At 36.2% G+C, this 19113-nt stretch overlaps 1 protein-coding gene across 1 annotated transcript in view; it reads right to left on the bottom strand.

The window, feature by feature from the left end:
• BRDT (bromodomain testis associated) overlaps positions 1-16149 on the bottom strand; it is a 39847-nt gene extending 23698 nt beyond the window's left edge. The window contains exons 1-8 of the mRNA XM_046645314.1: positions 15946-16149; positions 15044-15181; positions 12987-13101; positions 5095-5267; positions 4124-4474; positions 1733-1861; positions 848-1036; positions 76-248 (exon numbers count right to left, since the gene is read on the bottom strand). Of these exons, the coding sequence (XP_046501270.1) occupies positions 76-248; positions 848-1036; positions 1733-1861; positions 4124-4474; positions 5095-5267; positions 12987-13101; positions 15044-15181; positions 15946-16134 (1457 nt within the window). The 5' untranslated portion in view covers positions 16135-16149. The remainder of the gene's footprint in view (positions 1-75; positions 249-847; positions 1037-1732; positions 1862-4123; positions 4475-5094; positions 5268-12986; positions 13102-15043; positions 15182-15945) is intronic.
• Between the last annotated feature and the right edge of the window lie 2964 nt (positions 16150-19113).

Genomic DNA, 19113 nt, shown 5'->3' with positions numbered 1-19113 from the left:
TGTAACAAAAACTCAATTTAGTCAAATTTTTTTTAGATAACATTATTTTAAGAAGGCATCATAAAAGATACTTACTTGCTCTTGGACTTTTCCTTTAATTTCATTTGTTTAAACTTTTTCCTTGGGTTTTCATCTCTGTTATTAACCTTTTCTTTTTTCTTTTCCCTTTTAGTCTTTTCATCCTTTTTCTTTAGCTTATGGAAAGGTACTTGGGACAGAACCTGGAGCTGGTGATGAACAGCTTTGAGCTGATAAAGGAAAAATTCTTTAAACATTCATGGCTCTAAATAATTAAAGATACTAGAGAAAAATGAAGGCACTCAAAAGTTAAGAGTATCCTTTGTGAAACTCATTTCATAGCATATTCCTCTAGGTTATTTTATTTCACAAATTCATTATTTTGAAGAGCATACATTAAATTACAAACACTATCAAGTACTCAACTCATAAGCTTAAATATTCATCTAAGAACAGACCAAGAATAATTAACATTTCCAGGTAGTCTTTAAGTTTTAAGCATTGATTTTTCAGGTTTGAGCTTCCAGGTTAACATGTTATCACAAAAGGCAGCAAAAGTTAAACAAAGATCTCATCCATAAAATATCTCAGATTATGTGATATAAATCATTTCAATGAGAATCAACTCATTGTGATTAGGAAGATAAGTAACAGAATTTTAAGATATATAGATTTTTTGAGCAGGAACAATACAAATGTGCCAATAAGTAAAGAAAGCCACAGTTGCTGAGTGATCTAAATAGAACAGCTTTTAATCCAGAAATGGACTCTGTGATAGAGCACCAGCTATAGAAAGAATATAAAAACTTGTATCACTACAATCAACCACCTGCTCCTGGAGCTTCGCAAGACGCTGAACTCGTTCATCTTCGGAGTCACCAGAAGAGCTATCTTCAGAGGAAGCTTCACTACTGCTTTCTCTACTGAGAGTTTTAGTGGTATCTGTTTTCATGTAACACAAAGGCATACTCTCAACAGGTTCATCTGGGATCTTTGCAAAATGCATTTCAAAAACATCCTATAATGGAAAATTAGACTGTCAAGGTTTTTTGCATTTCTGATTTAATGCAGCAATAACACCTTTAACAAAAGGTACATTTCAGTGTCACGCTTTGACGAGAATTCTGTTTTTCCTTGTGGTGATCATTTCACAATATATACATAAATCAAATCATTACGTTGTATAGCTTAAACTTATACAATGTTATATGTCAATTATATTCCTATAAAACTGGGGGGGGAGGATTTCCAGAAGAAGAAATATAACAAGATTCATGCTTCCCTGCCTGACAACCTTAGCAACTTTTCTCCTTTTTTCCAGGTGAGACAGACCTCTCAAATTATACAGAGGACCTCCTTTTAAGGATCTCTTGCCCTGTGGTTGGTGCATCATTCTACTACCACCTCCCAATGGCTCAGTCTCAAAAGTCCTTGAGCCTTCCCTTCAGTGGGACATGGGCTCCAGTCAACCCTATGTCAGATATCTACTATCCCCTCTTCACTAATATCTCCCCAATATCCTCTGTATGCAGGACAGCTTCATCAAAAGATTTGCTACCAAAAACACTATATCTCAACAAACAAACCAACCCCACAATTTTAAAATAGTACTTGGGGGTTGTGGGTGTTATTCTTTATCTCTTGAGTTATGGTTCTAAAATTTCTAAACTATGTTCAAAGGAAACTCACCATCAGAGCACACGTAACAACTCACCTGGAGCATTCTTGCCATTGTCACTACTTCATGGTCTGGAGGATTGTATCTGTAGCAATTCATGAACATTAATCTAACATCTGCAGCAAATTCATATGCATCTTTATATTCCTGGTTGTCCATTTTTCCCTAAATTAAGGAAAAATTATAGGATTCACAAACAACATAGTTCAATAATTATTTGGGCACCCATATTAAGTGTTTATATTATGAAATAATTCGAACATACAGAAGAATACAGATAATACCAAAAACAGATACCACCATCCAGATTCAACAAATGCTAAAATTCTGTTACATTTGTTTCATATTTTTAGGCTTTGAAAAAAACCAATGAATTTTGACAAGTACAGATTAGGGAATGAGGGCATTCCAAGTAAAGAAAGAACAGGAACAAAATGACAAAACCAGGAAAACAGAGTGTTTCCAGATAAGATAATCTTGGGTAGACAAGTTTGATCATAGGAAAGCAGTGTAAAGATATACTCCTTAAACCAATCTTGAACATCTAAATGAAAATTTATATTAAAATTCTCCAAGGAATGAAAAGACATTAAAAATAGAAGAGAAGAGAAATATCAACACAGGTTACATTTTTAGGTAGCTGCATATAAAGTGGATGGAAGAGTCGGGATGTAGAGCAGCAAAAGTTAGGCAGCCACTACAAAAAGAAGAACAAGCAAACAGAAAAGAAAATCCTATAGACTGCTAGGCAAAACATGTATATTAATGGACAATTAATAAACAAATACAAAAGGCCAATAAACCAATGCAACATGCCATACCTCATCTGTAATTAAAAAAACATAAAACTAAAACACAAAACATAATTTTCCACCAATCAGATCATTGGCAGTTGAGAATGATTTCAGAGAACTAAATTAAAGGCACCATCTTCTTACCCTTCTAATCCTAAAAGAGCCTCCCAACCAGTCTACAGACTGCTTCTAGAGAAATCATTCTAAGAATCAATAGGAGGACATAATTCTCAGGTGAAATGGCAGCTGTTGGCCTCTTCATAATGAGGCTCTTTCACATGCAAGCTCCAGTTTCCTTCCAGTCTCATTTTCCCCTAGTCATTGCTTCATATTCTCCATATGTTTCATGTTAGCCTAAATATAGTATTCTGGATATGTTTTCCTCACCTCAAGGCCTTCCAAGTTGCTCCCCCTGCCTTAAATGTCCTTTAACTTACTAAGTCCTATTTATCCTTGAAGACTCAGCTCAGGTTTACTGATTTCAGGCAATGTTTCATGACCTCTCAGTCTGAATTAGTATACAGCGAAAAGTAGAAAAGCTTATTTTGAAGAAAGAATGGTTAAACATTTTTTCAGAATTTATAACATGAGCTTCAGATTGAAAGTGTTAAGTGCCAATCAAGATGAATAAAATTAAATGCTAGAGAGAGGAAAATCAAAACTAAAAATTAAACTAGAGAGAGGAAAGACAGATTACCTACAAAAGGATGACAAGCAGACTGACAGCAGACTTCTTATCAGCAACAATAGATGCCAGAAGATATCTTCCTGGTGCTGAGGGAAAATAATTGTCATTCTAGAATTCCACAGTCAGTTAAAAATCATTCAAGACAAAATACAGGCACTTTCAGAGATACAACTATCAAGAGTTTACGATCTATAAACGCTCATGGAAGAGCCACTGAAGTTTGCACTTCCGCCAAAAGAAAAACTGAGAGAAGAGTAAGAAGCAAGAAATGAGGGTGAGCACAAAAATTAGTAACATGTTAATAAACAATGTTGATGATGAAAAAATAAAACTATTTAAAAGAAGAACAAAACTTCTAGACAATAATAAAGAATAGGGAGTACAATGAGTAGTCATTCAGGAGGAAGACAGATAATAATTTTGTAAATGCTAAGTTCTATTCGTTTAGTAGTTTCCCTTAAAATATATATTTTGCCAATAATTTAGTTTCCAAGTCAGCAACAAAGAAAACTTACCAATCCACCAGAAGACAAAAAAAAAAAAAAAAAAAAAAAAAAAAACAGAAAACTACAGAGGGTTGGAAACTACATAAATGCCTTACCAAAAAAAAAAAAATTGCATTCAAATTATGCAATTATTAAAACTATTCTTGAATATATAATAAGATGTCCACAATATAGTAAGTGAAAATTCATGGTACAGAGTTATATTACATACTGTAACTCAAATATTATGGTAAAGAACGATGGATGTGTTTGAACAGAAGAAAATAAAAAGACACATTTTTAAATGTTCCCACGATTCACTCTAGGTGGTATGACTGGATACAATCGAGGTGATTTTAATTTTCTTCTTCATCTTTTTCTGAATTTCAAATTTCTTTACAATGACAAGATTACTTTTATAATAAAGAAAAGAAGTTCCTTCTATTAAGACAACACTTACCTTGATGGTTCCAAGATCCATGGGCTTTTTCACAACATCGTAGTAGTTATGGAGTCCCAAGGCATTAACATCAACAGGATTATAAAAGGGCCATGCATATGACAAATGTTTCTTTGCAAGCATTTCTTTAAGAATCTCACTGCAATGCCTTAATTGTTCAGTTACTTTAATACTCTTTACAGCTTTACATTGTTGCTGAGAATCTGGGAAAACATTCTTCAGCACATTTTCTTTCATAGGCTGCATTTTCAATTTTTTTTCTGTAAGTGTTGAGGAATATTCACCACTTGCTTTAACTACTGAAGTTGTAGGAGTTGTTGTATCTGCTTTCCTCTTCACACCCCTTGTAACCTAAAACAAAACAATTCATCAACAACAAAAAACCTGAAATGAAGGTGACATTCAGAGCAACAGTTTTCAAACTTTTTAAAATCACTACCCTTATCAGTTAAAAAAAAAAAAAAGGAAAGGATTACTATCACCAAATCTTTCATGTATTAAATATTAGTAAAGGTTAATTTCTCTTTTATTGGTAAAATAAATAGTTGCCCATTTTCCTCCTACATCCCAAAGATTATCTTGTGTAAACCTTTGAGACAAAGTGAGAGACAGGGGAAAAAAGCTCATAGTTATACCAAAAAAATTTCTGAATATCTGAAATCAGCTAGAGCACACAATTTTAAAAAGAAAATTATCAATCCGTCAAATTGTGAATCAAGAAAAGTTACATTACAAAAAAAAATGAAGTTGGACAACAGATATTAATACTATAAAGATACTAAACCAGTTCAAATTCTACCTAAGAAATCTCTAAAATTTGGTTCACATCCTGTCTGTTCAAAAAATACATACAAACAAAAAGATTACCTGCTATATGCTGAATACCAATTTTCATATCAAGTTAAAAAATGGTATAGACATCACAACAACCAAACTTACACTGAAACATCTTAAAGCTACCGTAAACTTACCTGGGCCACTGTTTGTGAGGTAGAGTTGAGTGGAGCACCTTGTGCCACATTTAAAAGAGAAACACACGTCTCTGGGAATACAGAGGGAGTCACTTGCTGCTTAAACACTTTTTCTGATGCTTTGGGGGATTGTTTTTCTTTTACAGAAGAAACTGCTACATTCTGTTGAGTGCCTAGTAAAGTGTGAACCAGGGACAATACTTGAGTAAAATATAAAACTAACATGACTTTTCTCTTAGTATTCTATTTTAATTCATTTAGGTCAGCTTTTTAGCAATATAAACACAATACACTCCCATTCCCCACTGACACCCTCCCACACACACTTGCTGACAGTGCTAGACCAATTTAGACATAATATTGGAGACTGCAAAACCCATTAATTGTATTATTTATTAGGCTTATCAATTTTATTCAAAAAGCTGCCTGGTTCAAACTCAGACTAATAGAATTCTGTGATTAGCTTCAAGTAGCTGTAAACATGAGCAAAAATTTCAGACATCCTGAAGACAAACTATATAGTACTATGTGAGGTCTTCAGAATGCTCTGCATAAATATCCAAGGAATTCAAAATTTTTACAGATACTCCATCACTAGTTGACACAGAACAACAGATGTGAATGTGATTCTCTTATCAATATATCCTTCAGATGATTCTGGCAAAGGAATAATTGTGCATGTTCTTCTGCCTTGTATGTTCCCAGAGAATGCTATGACTTATGACATCTGGATCGCATCACTCTGAAATCTATTATTTCAAAAGTCTATCCTTTCCATCAAGCCAACTCCATTCTTCTAATTGCTCAGGCTAAAAACCTTGAAGTTATCTTTGACTCCACTCTCTCTCAAACCCAATATCCAATCCATCAGCAAATCTTTTTGGCTCTACCTTCTTATCCAGAATCCAACTCCTATTATAAGTGGGAATCACTCTGGTCCAAGGAATCACCAATTCTCAACTGGATTATTGCAATAGCATCCTAAGAGGCCTTCCTTCTTCTGCTTTTACATCCTAGAGTCTATTCTCAAAAGGGCAAAGTGATCTTTTAAAATTCAAATAAGACCCTGACACTTCTGTTCAACGCCCAATGACTTCTAATCTTCTCTCCAAGTAAAACCCAAAGGCCTCATAATGGCTTATAAGGATCTGTATAATCTCTCTATCTTTCTCCCCCACCTCAGCCCTCCTTCCAACCTCATTTCCTATCACTCTTCCCCCTCACTTATTTCACTCCAGCCTATTGGCCTGCTGTCCTCAAATTTGGTAAGCATAAGAAGACTATTTACACTGTCTGGAAGGAGAGATCCTCTTGGCTCACTCCAACATTCCCTTCTGGCCTTTACTCAAACGTCGTCTGCTCAAGCCACCCTTTACGAAACAACCCTCTCTTTCTAACCCCACCACTCTCTAGTTCTCTTATTCTTATTTTTTCCATGACATTATGACACTGCACATATAACATTTAGGTATTCTTTATTCTCCAAATTCTTGCTAAATAAACACAAGAACCAAATATATTTGAATATATTTTAAGATAGGGCTCGTATTCCTCAATCTCTGAGTTCTCGCTACTCACTAAAACTTAGAAGTCAAATAGATTCAGATAACCTCATATCCTTTGATATCCCAACTGTTGCTCTTTGAACTCAGGAGTTAGATATGCATAATGAGGAATAACTTACATTTACTTAGTTTTACTTATGTCCCCAATTAGAACAAAAATCTCTGTGAGGAGAAAAGGATTCTGGATATTGTCTAGTGTAAGAAATAGACATAAAAAAATAAGTAATCAAAGTGATTAAATGTGATGCTAAGTGCTAGGGAGAAAATATACAGGGTTCTAAGTAAATTAAGGCAGAGACCTATTATAAAGAAGATAGCTAAGGAAGGTCTCTCTGAAGGTGCCAAATAAGATATTACTATAAAGAGAGGAGCAGCCAGTCAGAGAACAGGGTGGCAGTAAAAATGTATTCCGGGAAAACTGTAGTGAATGAGAGGAAAGTAGCTTGGGATGAGAATGGAGAATTGAGCAAAGACCAGATCACAAAGACCACAGCACGCATTTAGACTTCATTCTTCCATGGGAAGCCAAAGAGAGGTTTGAAATAGACGAATGACATGTTCTAGTTTATTTTTCAAAGATCACTTTTGCTATCCTGGAGAGAACAGACCAAAATCTGGAGAGTGATGTCAGCATCATGGCAGAGTGAGTTGTTCTCTTTGTCTCTCCTCTCTAAGTTACAACTAAACAGACATTCATTAACCAACAGAGGATTCCCTACACAGCACAATAGGACATATGAGAGATCCATGCAGCCATATATCTGAAGGTGGGGGGACTGGATCCCCAGGAGGCAGTGGAACTAAGTGAGTAAACCCCTCCGTCTCCCCAGGGGCAGCAATCTAGGTCACAGGTCCTAGAGGCCAGTGTGACTGTAAGAGAAAGGGGAGGGACAGCCTGGGCTGTGCATGAATGCTTTCAGAGTGGTGGCCCAGCCCACAGAAGCACCCACAGTGCCATGGCAGCCCCGCCCATGGGAACACTCCTCACCAAGTGGCGCAGCTCAGTGTGCGTGAAGGAGCCCCCAAGCACAGCAGCTCAGCTGAACTGCCTGCAAGGGCAGAGCTCGCCCGCACATACGCAAAAGAATGTGCCCCACCCCACTATCTAGTACACCAGCTCAGCTGGTCCTACACCAGAGCTACCCAAGAGCAGAGCACAGAGCCCCCACCTGTGCATGCGTAGATAAGATGCCAAGCAGCTGCAGTCAGCACACAAACGCAGCCCTACCAGCACAACTTCCAGCAGACGGGACCAGAAACCACAGCTCCTGCCCTATCCTCACCAGTGGCAAGTGGAATCAGCACCTGATACTACCACAAATGCGCTGGATAAGGATCAATTCACATACCATGAAGGACTACATTAACAGCGCAGAAGGAAAATGACAAGTCCCCAGAAATCAGTCCTGAAGTCACAGAAATTTACAATCTAAATGACAGAGAATTCAAAACAGTTGTCATAAAGAAAGTCATCAAGTTACAAGAAAAGTCAAAGACAGTTCAACGAACTCAGAAATAAAGTTAATGAGCAGAAGGAACACTTCACCAAAGAGACTGAAACTCTAAAAAAAAAAAAAAGAAAAAAAAATTCTGGAGATGAAGAACACAATTAATAAGATAAAAAAAAATCCAGAATCCATAAAAAACTGAGCTGACATTATGGAGGACAGAATTAGTGATTTAAAGGATACAAATATAGAAATGCTTCAGGTGGAGGAGAGAGAATTAAGACTTTTTTAAAAATGAAGAAATTCTTGAAGAAATATCCAACTCAATCAGGAAAAGCAACAAAAGGATTACAGGCATTCCAGAGGGAGAAGGGAAGGGGAAAGGAGCAGAGAGCTTGTTCAAAGGAATAATAGCTGAGAACTTCCCAAACCTGGAGAAAGAACTGGACTTACAAGTACATGAAGCCAATAGAACTCCTAATTACATCAACGCAAAAAGACCTTCTCCAAGGCATATAATAGTAAAACTGGCAAAAGTCAATGACAAAGAAAAAATATTAAAGGCAGCAAGGCAGAAGAAAATAACCTACAAAGGAAACCCTATCATGTTTTCAGCAGGTTTCTCAGAAGAAACCTTACAGGCTAGGAGAGAATGGAATGATATATTGAAAACGCTGAAAGACAAAAACTTCCAGTTAAGAATACTCTATCAAGTGAGACTATCCTTCAGATACAATGGAGAAATAAAAGCTTTCCCAGATTAAAAAAAAGCTGAGGGAGTTCATCACCACTAGGCCCGCCTTACAAGAAATTGAAAGGAGCCTTCCATCTCAAACTGAAAAGCAAAGCTTTATAAAACCTTGAGCAAGGAGATAAATAGACAGAATAGAAAAATTGCAGCTCTATATCAGACTAGGTTAGTAAACAATTATAACATAAAAGACAAAGGAAAGGAAAGGATCAAAAATAACTATAAACGCTTCAATTTAGTCACAAACTCTCAACACAGAAAAGAAAATTTGTGACAATGATAACTCAGAAGGGGAAGAGGAAAGGGATGGAACCTGCTTAGGCTAACGGAGATAAGAGCCTATCAGAAAATGGACTATCTCATCTATGAGATCTTTTATACAAATCCCATGGTAACTGCTAAACAAAAACTCTGAGCAGAGCCACAAATCATAAATAAAGAGAAAACCATCACAGAAAACCACCAAACTGAAATGGCAGTCAGAAATACAAGGGAAAAAAAAACAATGGAAATACAGAACAACCAGAAAATAAGAGATAAAATGGCAGTATTAAGCCCTCACGTATCAATAAACACTCTAAATGTAAATGGATTGAATTCTCCAATCAAAACACACAGAGTGGCTGGATGGATTAAAAACAAGACTCAACAATAAGCTGCCTCCAGGAAACACATCTCAGCTCTAAAGATGAACACAGGATCAGAGTGAAGCAATGGAAGATACTCCAAGCAAATGGCAAACAAAAGAAAGCAGGTGTTGCCATACTTATATCAGACAAAGCAGACTTCAAGATAAAAAAGACAACAAGAGACAAAGAGTGGCAGTATATAATAATAAAAGAGACTTTCCACCAAGAGGACATAACACTTATGAATATATATGCACCTAACACAGGAGCACCAAAGTACATAAAGCAACTATTAATAGACCTAAAGGGAGAAATTGACAGCAACACAATAATAGTAGGGAACCTCAACAACCACATCAATGAATAGATCATCCAGACCCAAAGTCAAGAAGGAAACACTGGCCTTAAACAAAATAATAAACCAGATGGACTCAATAGATATATATAGAACATTCTATCCAAAAACAGCAGAATACACATTCTTCTCAAGCAGACATGGAACATTCTCAAAGACAGATCATACGTTTGGAAACAAGGCAAGCCTCAATAAATTTAAGAAGAGTGATATCATATCAAGCATCTTTTCCAACCACAATGCTATGAAACTAGAAATCAAACTAAAAGAAATGGGCTGGGAAAGTCACAAATATGTGGAGACTAAACAACATGCTACTCAACCACTGGATCAATGAAGAAATCAAAGAAGAAATCAAAAAATACCTGTAGACAAATGAAAAGGAAAACACAACATACCAACTCTTATGGGATGCAACAAAAGCAGTGTTAAGAGGGAAGTTTATAGCAATACAGGCCTACTTCAACAAACAAGAAAAATCTAAAATAAGAAATCTTAAACTACACTTAACAGAACTAGATAAAAGAAAAACAAAGCCCAAAGTCAGCAAAAGGAAGGAAATAATAAAAATTAGAGCAGAAATAAATGAAATAGAGACTAAAAAAACAATAGAAAGTACCAATGAAACTAAGATCTGGTTCTTTGAGAAGATAAACCAAATTGACAAATCCTTAGCCAGACTAAGAAAAAAAGAAGGCTCAAATAAATAAAATTAAAAATTAAAGAGGAGAAATTACAACAGATACTGCAGAAATACAAAGGATTATAAGAAAATACTATGAAAAACCATATGCCAACAAATTGGACAATGTAGAAGAAATGGATAAATTCTTAGATTCATACAACCTCCCAAAACTGAATCAAGAAGAAATAGAGAGCCAGCCCTGATGGCGTAGTGGTTACGTTTGGCACTCTCACTGCTTCAGCAGCCTGGACTTCAGCGGCCTAGGTTCAATTCCCAGTCATGAAACCACACCACTCGTTTGTCAGTAGCCATGCTGTGGCAGCGTCTCACATAGAAGAACTACAAGGACTTACAACTAGAATATACAACTATGTACTGGGTCTTTGGGGAGGAAAAAAGAAAGAAGATTGGCAACAGATGTTAGTTCAGGGTGAATCTTTCCAAGCAAAAAAGTAAATAAATAAATAAAAAAGAAATAGATAATCTAAATAGACCAATCACAAGTAAAGAGACTGAAACAGTAATCAAAAACCTCCCAGAAAACAAAAGTCCAGGACCAGATGGCTTCTCCAGAGAATTCTACCAAACATTCAAAGACGATTTAATACCTATCCTTCTCAAACTAGTCCAAAAAATTGAAGAAGATGGAATACTTCCTAACTCATTCTATGTGGCCAACATTACCCTGATATCAAAAGGACAACACAAAGAAGGAAAATTACAGGCCAATATTGCCAATGAACATAGATACAAAAATGCTCAACAAAATATTGCCAAATTGAATACAGCAATACACTAAAAGGATCATACTCCATGATCAAGTGGAGTTTATACTAGGGATGCAGGGATGGTTCAACATCTGCAAATCAATCAATGTGATACACCACATTAACAAAATGAGGGATAAAAATCACATGATCATCTCAATAGATGCAGAGAAAGCATTTGACAAGATCCAACGTCCATTTACGAGAATCAACAAGGCAGGATAATCAGGATCACTGGAACTAAGAAGATGGTAGCCTGGACTAGGACAGTTGCAAGGACAATTTAGAGGTTGAATCCAAATGACTTACTAATGATCAGAATGTGTGAGAAAGAATCAAAGCAAGGAAGGAATCAAGGACAATCTCTAGTATTCTGGCTTGAAAAACTGTGTGTCAATACTTTTTGTTACAAAGAATAATCTAGGGAAGATCAGTGTTTAACTGTGAGCATGTTGGATGTGAGATGTGTATAAGACATCCAAGTGGAGATGTCTGGAGGCTTGAAGATAAGAACTGGTTGCAGGGGCTGGCCCTGCAGCCAAGTGGTTAAGTTTGTGCCCTCTGCTTCAGCAGCCCAGGGTTTCATGGGTTCGGATCCTGGGCACAGACATAGCACCACTCATCAAGCCATGCTGAGGCGGCATCCCACATGCCACAATTGGAAGCACCTAAAACTAGAATATATAAATGTACTGGGGGGCTCTGGGGAGAAGAAAAAGAAAAGAATTGGTTGCCAAAGAACAACAGAATCATCTTCAGATGATTCAGCCAACGGAATAATTGTGCATGTTCTTCTGTCTTTCCAAAAATAATAAATAATAACTTTAATAAACACAGAATATCTCACAGGATTGGTTAAAGCAAGCTATAAGTGATGATCTATCTTAAAGATCTATCAAAAACAAGGAAACAAATACAATTACTATCAATAAAAAAAACCTCTACTATCACTTGTAGAGCTACAAGTCTCCTATATCCCAGCCACTTAACTATATACTTTATAAACATTTACAACCATGAAAGCTAAATATTGTCGTGATATTATACACAGGGAAACTACATGGAATGATTAAGGAACTTAACCAAGGTTTACAGCTTCAGTGACCCAAAGATAAAACAACATTCGATCTCTGACAATCTTGGTTAACCTCTACAATAAATCCATTTGAATACTTAACATTAACTTTGTAATTCCATATTTAATTATTATGATTAGCTGTAAAAAGTTCCCCTCTAAAGTTTTTTTTTAAGTTAAGAAGGAGTTTTAAAAAAAGACAATCTTCAGACCCAACAGTAACATTTCATTCTTAGCTACGGGATCTTTTGGTACAGAGATTGTTGGCCATTTTGGCCCTCTTACTAGCACAGCACAGATACAAGATCTAAAGCACAGATACAAGACTAAAAATAGTAAAAGCAGCTATGATTTACTGAGTGCCTGCTATGGGAATGGCTACAGGAAACCCGGCTCCAAGGCCATCATCAATACAGTCCTCTCTAATCTTGTGTGACAGCCATCCTTGTGCTCAAGATGCAGCAGACTATTTAAATGGACATTTGACACCAATAGAATAGGATGTAGGAGGACTTCTGGATATGTTTCCTTTGAGGGATTTATTATTTAGTTCTAGTCATTATACTTATACACACACACAAACACACACACATTCATATATATATGAAAGAGTTTACCTTTCTTTATTCTTTCTTTACCACCCACGACTTGCTCTTCTTGTGGCATCTGAGATAATTTCTGCCTAAACAACTTCTCTAGAGCTTGTGCCATAAGAACAATGTCATCTCCAGGCTAGAAAATACATAAAATATACCATTAAGGTTACACAGTATGGTCACTGTACCAAATTTCCATAACTCAGGCTACCTTACAGAAGACAATGACATAGTAATCTTCGACTGCATTTATTAAACAATATTTACTGCTTCTAAGTTAACTTTAGAAAATAATGCAGCACTTCACATTTCAAATTCTAACATCCTCCCCTTTTACCTTCTAAAGAGGACCCAGGATGCCTTTCTGAACACTAGAGAGTTACAATCCAACCAATCCTACTAATACAGAACGGTATCAGACACTGGAAGTTCTACCTCACAAGTAAGTTAAAACAAACTTGTTCATGGCTGTGCAAACTACCTCATGGTTTGACGTGACACGATTCCGTTTTTAATTTAATTTTAATTAGCAATAAAACGACACTGTAGACTAACTCGGTTTTTATATCTTAACTACCTGCTTAGAAGTCTTCTTCTTGCTTTACTTCACTACTAAGTAAATTGCAAAGCAAAAGCCTAAGGCAGAGAACAATTATTTCTGAGTTAGGTAGTTCAGGAGTATTACTGAACTTCATTTTTTTTTTTTTTTTGAGGAAGATCAGCCCTGAACTAACATCTGCTGCCAATCCTCCTCTTTTTGCTGAGGAAGACTGGCCCTGAGCTAACATCCGTGCCCATCTTCCTCCATTTTATATGTGGGATGCCTGCCACAGCATGGCTTGACAAGCCATGTGTAGGCCTGCACCCGGGATCTGAACCAGTGAACCCTGGGGCACTGAAGCAGAACGTGCAAACTTAACCGCTGCACCACCAGGCCAGCCCCTGAACTTCATTTTAAGATGTTAAATGTCAGCCAGCCCTGACAGTGGTTAACCTGATAGTGGATAACCTGATAACGGTTAAAGTTCTGTGCTCTCCATCTCAGTGGCCCGGGTTTGCTTCCCAGTTGTGGAACCACACCACCTGCCTGTCAGTTGCCATGCTGTGGTGGCAGCTCACATAGAAGAACTAGAAGGACTTACAACTAGGATATACAACCATGCATTGGGGCTTTGGGAGGAGAAAAATAAAGTTCACTAAAAAAAAGAGTAAAAAATAGAAATAAATGTTAAATGCAAAAGGACTCTTTGCAATTGTTAAATTAAAATGAAGTTGCCAATGGTACTTTCAGAATGTCATTAGTTCTGATTTTTAAAAAATTCTTATTGGCTAATATTCTTAAATCTTTTATGCATATAAAGTGGCATTAATAGTTACCTTGGGAACCAAATCAAAATTTCCACTACATTTCAGTGTCACCAGTGATTCTGAATAGGCTATAGTTATAAAATTTTTAGATATCAAAGAACAGCTTGAAAGGACGCAGTACCCTGCATACTACATGAAGGAAAAGTTGAATACATGAACCCATTTATGGATGAAAGCATATGTGAAGATTAACTTCAAAACACCCATGTATATTATCACATAGGCTAACGCATTAAGACAAATGCAAATACTACTGCTGGGATACAACAGGGAATATGTCTGATCTTTAAGTTAACTTCACATGAAGTTTCGAAGTATGTGATTTGTTTGGCTTCTTAGGTCCTGGCTAGAGATCTACACCATGAAAATTTAACCAAGATTACTGTATAATAAGGTTTACCATTCATCTTATAACTAAAATGGCAGAAGTGTGCTAGAGAACATTTTGAAATAATATTTTACTCACAGAAATCAGCTATCATTGGTGTTTCGTTTTTTAAAACATAAAAAGCCATTATAGCTATTCAGTTAAAAAGATAGCAAATAGACTCAACACATATTGATATGAAAATTATGAAATCCAGTAAAAAAAATCATCCTTAAAAATATATAAAATACCCCAAATCAAGACTTAAAATCTGCACTTATTTATACACATCTCCCACACGTAACAGCAAAGAATTAGCAGGTCTAACACAAGGCCTACATACCTTGTTGTATAAATAACAATTGGAGAACATCGTATTAAAGTCTTCTATACATTCTGAAGCCTTTACATAATATTTATGTTCCAAGCGCTTCTGAATTGTATTTAAATCCATTGGGTTTTTTATAATGGTATAATAATCCTAGAGTTTTCAAGAAGAAATTCTAAATGTTAGTAGTAAGAACGAATTCACTTCAACTATTGGTACACAAAAATCTTTAAGAATTCATACACCTATAACTAGAGAGAGCAATTGATTACCTTTAAAAAGCCATAATCTGGAAACCAAAACCTTCAGTAATAAGAGACAAAGCTGATTGCCATGGCATTATTTTTCAGAGAAAAAAAAAAAGCCAATAAATGAAGAATAGCAAAGACAAGAACGTAAGAGCAGAACTACTATGGAAAATAAAGAGTGAAGAGCATGAAGAAAAAGAAACTAGTATTTACGGAGTCTGACAGGTCGAGTACAATTCCAGCTCCACAGTTTACTAGCTATATTACGTGACTTAACCATTCTGTTACCAGATGGCTAAGAATTCCTACTATCAGACCTAAAGCTGAATTCCGTGTGATACACCTAAGTCTGCTAGGAAGTGACTTCATGGAGAAGGTGACATGCATGATAACTCTGCATCACAAGGTCAACTGACACACGCTATAACAAAAAACCATGCACTATAATTTACCACAAACTGTTAAAATAAGAATTTCAATGCTCAGAAAATGAGCTGTGTTGTTTAGGGAAAAAAACTCATTGGGATATTCTTCAGTGGTGCTGAACAAGATAGGCATTTATTAAATTAAACATATTTTATAATATTAAAGACTGGTTTGTTTCTTCCAGAGATTTATAGGGCTTTTCTTTTTTTCTTTTTAACTAACATAATTATAATACACACTTACAGGCAACTGTAGTTTCACGGCATCCACAGGCTGCTGAAAAGGCCAGGAAAAGCCATGCTTCCACAAAGCCTTCAGGACAACTTTTTGTAGATACTGCAGTTGGTTTGTGATTCGCCCGTTTTTCTTAGCATTTATGTACTCTGGCGGCGGAGGGTTAACAATGGCTGTTTGTCGACTTGGCAAAGACATTCTTAACTGCTTCAAATCCCGATACCTTAACGTTGTCTACAAGCACGTCCTACAAAAAACAACAAAACTGAGCTACCTTCAGACCACTCTTAAAACGGTTTCTATAGGAACTAAAAAATGTTATTTCAGAGTAACAGATAACATATTTTAAAGTACATCATGAGTAAGAGAGAAAAAAAAAGCCAAATGAATCAATTTGTAAACAAATACAAACCTTTTTCTATATAAACACTAAAAGTTATTTCATTATGTATGCTTAGTTTTGGATGATTTATTTCAATCTTTCACGGTATTCTTTCTGCCTTTCTAAAACACAAATTGAAGTCTTAGCAGGAAAAGTCTAAGTTCCTGGTAAAAAAGAAATAACAGGAAATGTTAAGGATAATAGTGGAATATAGTTATTCTATAATTATTAATTCAAAGCAGGGAGAAAGGCAAAGTAAAGGATTTTTCTCGCTATTTTAAATAAAGTGATTTATTTTAAAACCTAATTATTAGAAAGAAACATGTCAAGTATTAAAATGCTACTCTTTAGTGCATATTACTACACCTAAAATAAAATACTTTAAAACTTCATGAGTATTTCAGATTGATAGTATCCAACACTCTTGGACAGCATTATTACTTTAAGGATAAAACAGCAAAGGTACTACCAACCAGCAAATGAAAATATGATTATTAAATAAATTGTCCATTTTTAGAGAAGAGTGTTACATTTAGACAGTATATCTTTGTTTGCATTAAAGCAGTGTTAGTTCTCAGCTCCTGCATATTAATCAGTTATGGATCTTTTTCTTTAAATTGTGGAAAAATACATATAACAAAATGTACTATCGTAGCCATTTTTAAGTGTGCAGTTCAGTAATGTTAAGTATATTCATATTTTTGAGTAACTAATCTCCAGAACTTTTTCATCTTGCAAAACTGAAATTCTAGACCTATTAAACAACTCCTCATCTCCCCTCTCCCCAGCCTTAGCAACCAGCATTCTATTTTCTCTCTCTCTGAATTCGACTACTCTAGGTATCTCATATTAGTGGAATCATACAATATTTGTCCTTCTTTGGATCTAGAGGGAATTACGCTAAGCGAAATAAGCCAGTCTGAGAAAGACAAATACCAGATGATTTCACTCATATGTGGAATATAAACAAATACATGGACAAAGAAAACAGTTCAGTGGTTACCGAGGGAAGGGGAGTTGGCGGTAGGCACAGGGGGTGAAGGAGAGCACTTCTGTGATGACAGTCAAGAAATAATGTACAACTGAAATCTCACATTGATGTAAACTATTATGAACTCAATAAAAAAAATACTGTCAATATAAAAAAAAATTTGTCCTTCTTTGACTGGCTTATTTATCTTAGCATAATGTCCTCAAGCTTCATCCAAATTGTAGTATATGCCAGAATTTCCTCTATTTTATCAAGTTCACTAACATTCCATTATATGTATATGCCCTATTGTGTTTATCCACTCCTTCACTGACGGACACTCGGGTGGCTTCTACCTCTCAGCTATTGCGAATAGTGCTGCTGTGAACACAGGGGTGTAAACATCTCTCCGAGACCCTGCTTTCAGTTCTCCTGGTCTATCCGCAGAAGCGCAACTGCTAGATCATAGGCTGATTCTATTTTCCCTTTTCTGAGGAATCGGCAGCAGGGCTTTGTACAGCGGCAGCACTGTCTCACACTCCCACCAACAGCTTACAGGGTTCCGGTTTCTCCACATCCTCACCACTCCTGTTACTTTGTTTTTTGTTTGTTTTAACAGCAGCCATCCTAATCCGGCTTTGTTATTAAAACTAGCCTTTTTGAGGATCCGATCACTGTACCCTCCCTCCTCCACAAAGATAACCACTGCGATGACTTCTAGCCCCTAGATTAAGTTGTGACTGTTTTTGAACTTTACAAAAATATAGTAATATTTTCTGTGTATTATACTGTGTCTGGCTTCCTTTTGATATTACATTTGTGAGATTTATCTGTGTTATTGCCTATGTTGTTTGTTCATTTTCATTTCTGTATAGCATCCTACTATAGAATTATACCATAATTCATCCATTCCTATTGTGACTTTTGGGTTGTTACCAGCTTTTGACTATGACAAATAATGCTGCTATGAACATGCTTGTAGTGTCTATGTGCATGCATTATGTTGGATATAAAACTAGAAGTGAAATTGCTGGTCATAGGTTATGTACACGTTCCACTCTAGTAGACACCATCAAACTGTTTTCCAAAATCTACCAATTTATATACACAACTGCAGTCTGAGAATCTCATTTATTCTATATCCTTGTCAATGTTTAGTACTATCAGTACCTTCCATTTTAGCAATTCTAGTGGATGTATAATGGGATCTCACTATGATTTTAATTTGTATTTCTCAGTGATTCATCTTTTTTTTTTTTTTGAGGAAGATTAGCCCTGAGCTAACATCTGCCAATCCCCCTCTTTTTGCTGAGGAAGACTGGCCCTGAGCTAACATCGTGCCCATCTTCCTCTAGTTCATATGTGGGATGCCTACCACAGCATGGCTTGCCAAGCAGTGCCATGTCCGCACCGGGATACAAACCGGTGAACCCCGGGCCACCAAAGCGGAACGTGCACTCTTAACCACTGCGCCACCGGGTCGGCCCAACGTTAGAAATTTTTAATAACAAACTTGAAGTACACTGTGATTGACGGCTGCAGATGGATTTGAGCATGAACAAAAGCTCTGATAACTGTCATTGGGCAAAAGAATTAGCTAATATTTGATAATCTGATGATGTTAGGAGTGAATCCTCTGCATTCCTTGGCTGGAGAACCTGGTTTGTAGTGAGGTGAAGGTTTCTGCCCAATATAGAGGACTAACAATTGTCCCCTTTACAAAACATTCTTTGTAATTACCCCAGTCTTGCTGTTCAACATATTTTAATCTTCTGTTCCTTATTTAAAATTTTTTTAAAAGGAGCTTATGTGGCTTTTTATGATA

The sequence above is a fragment of the Equus quagga genome, chromosome 18 (genome assembly GCF_021613505.1).
Source record: "Equus quagga isolate Etosha38 chromosome 18, UCLA_HA_Equagga_1.0, whole genome shotgun sequence".
Classification (NCBI taxonomy): domain Eukaryota; kingdom Metazoa; phylum Chordata; class Mammalia; order Perissodactyla; family Equidae; genus Equus; species Equus quagga.
Note: the sequence above shows the minus strand (reverse complement) of the source record. Positions and strands in the feature narration are given on the sequence as shown.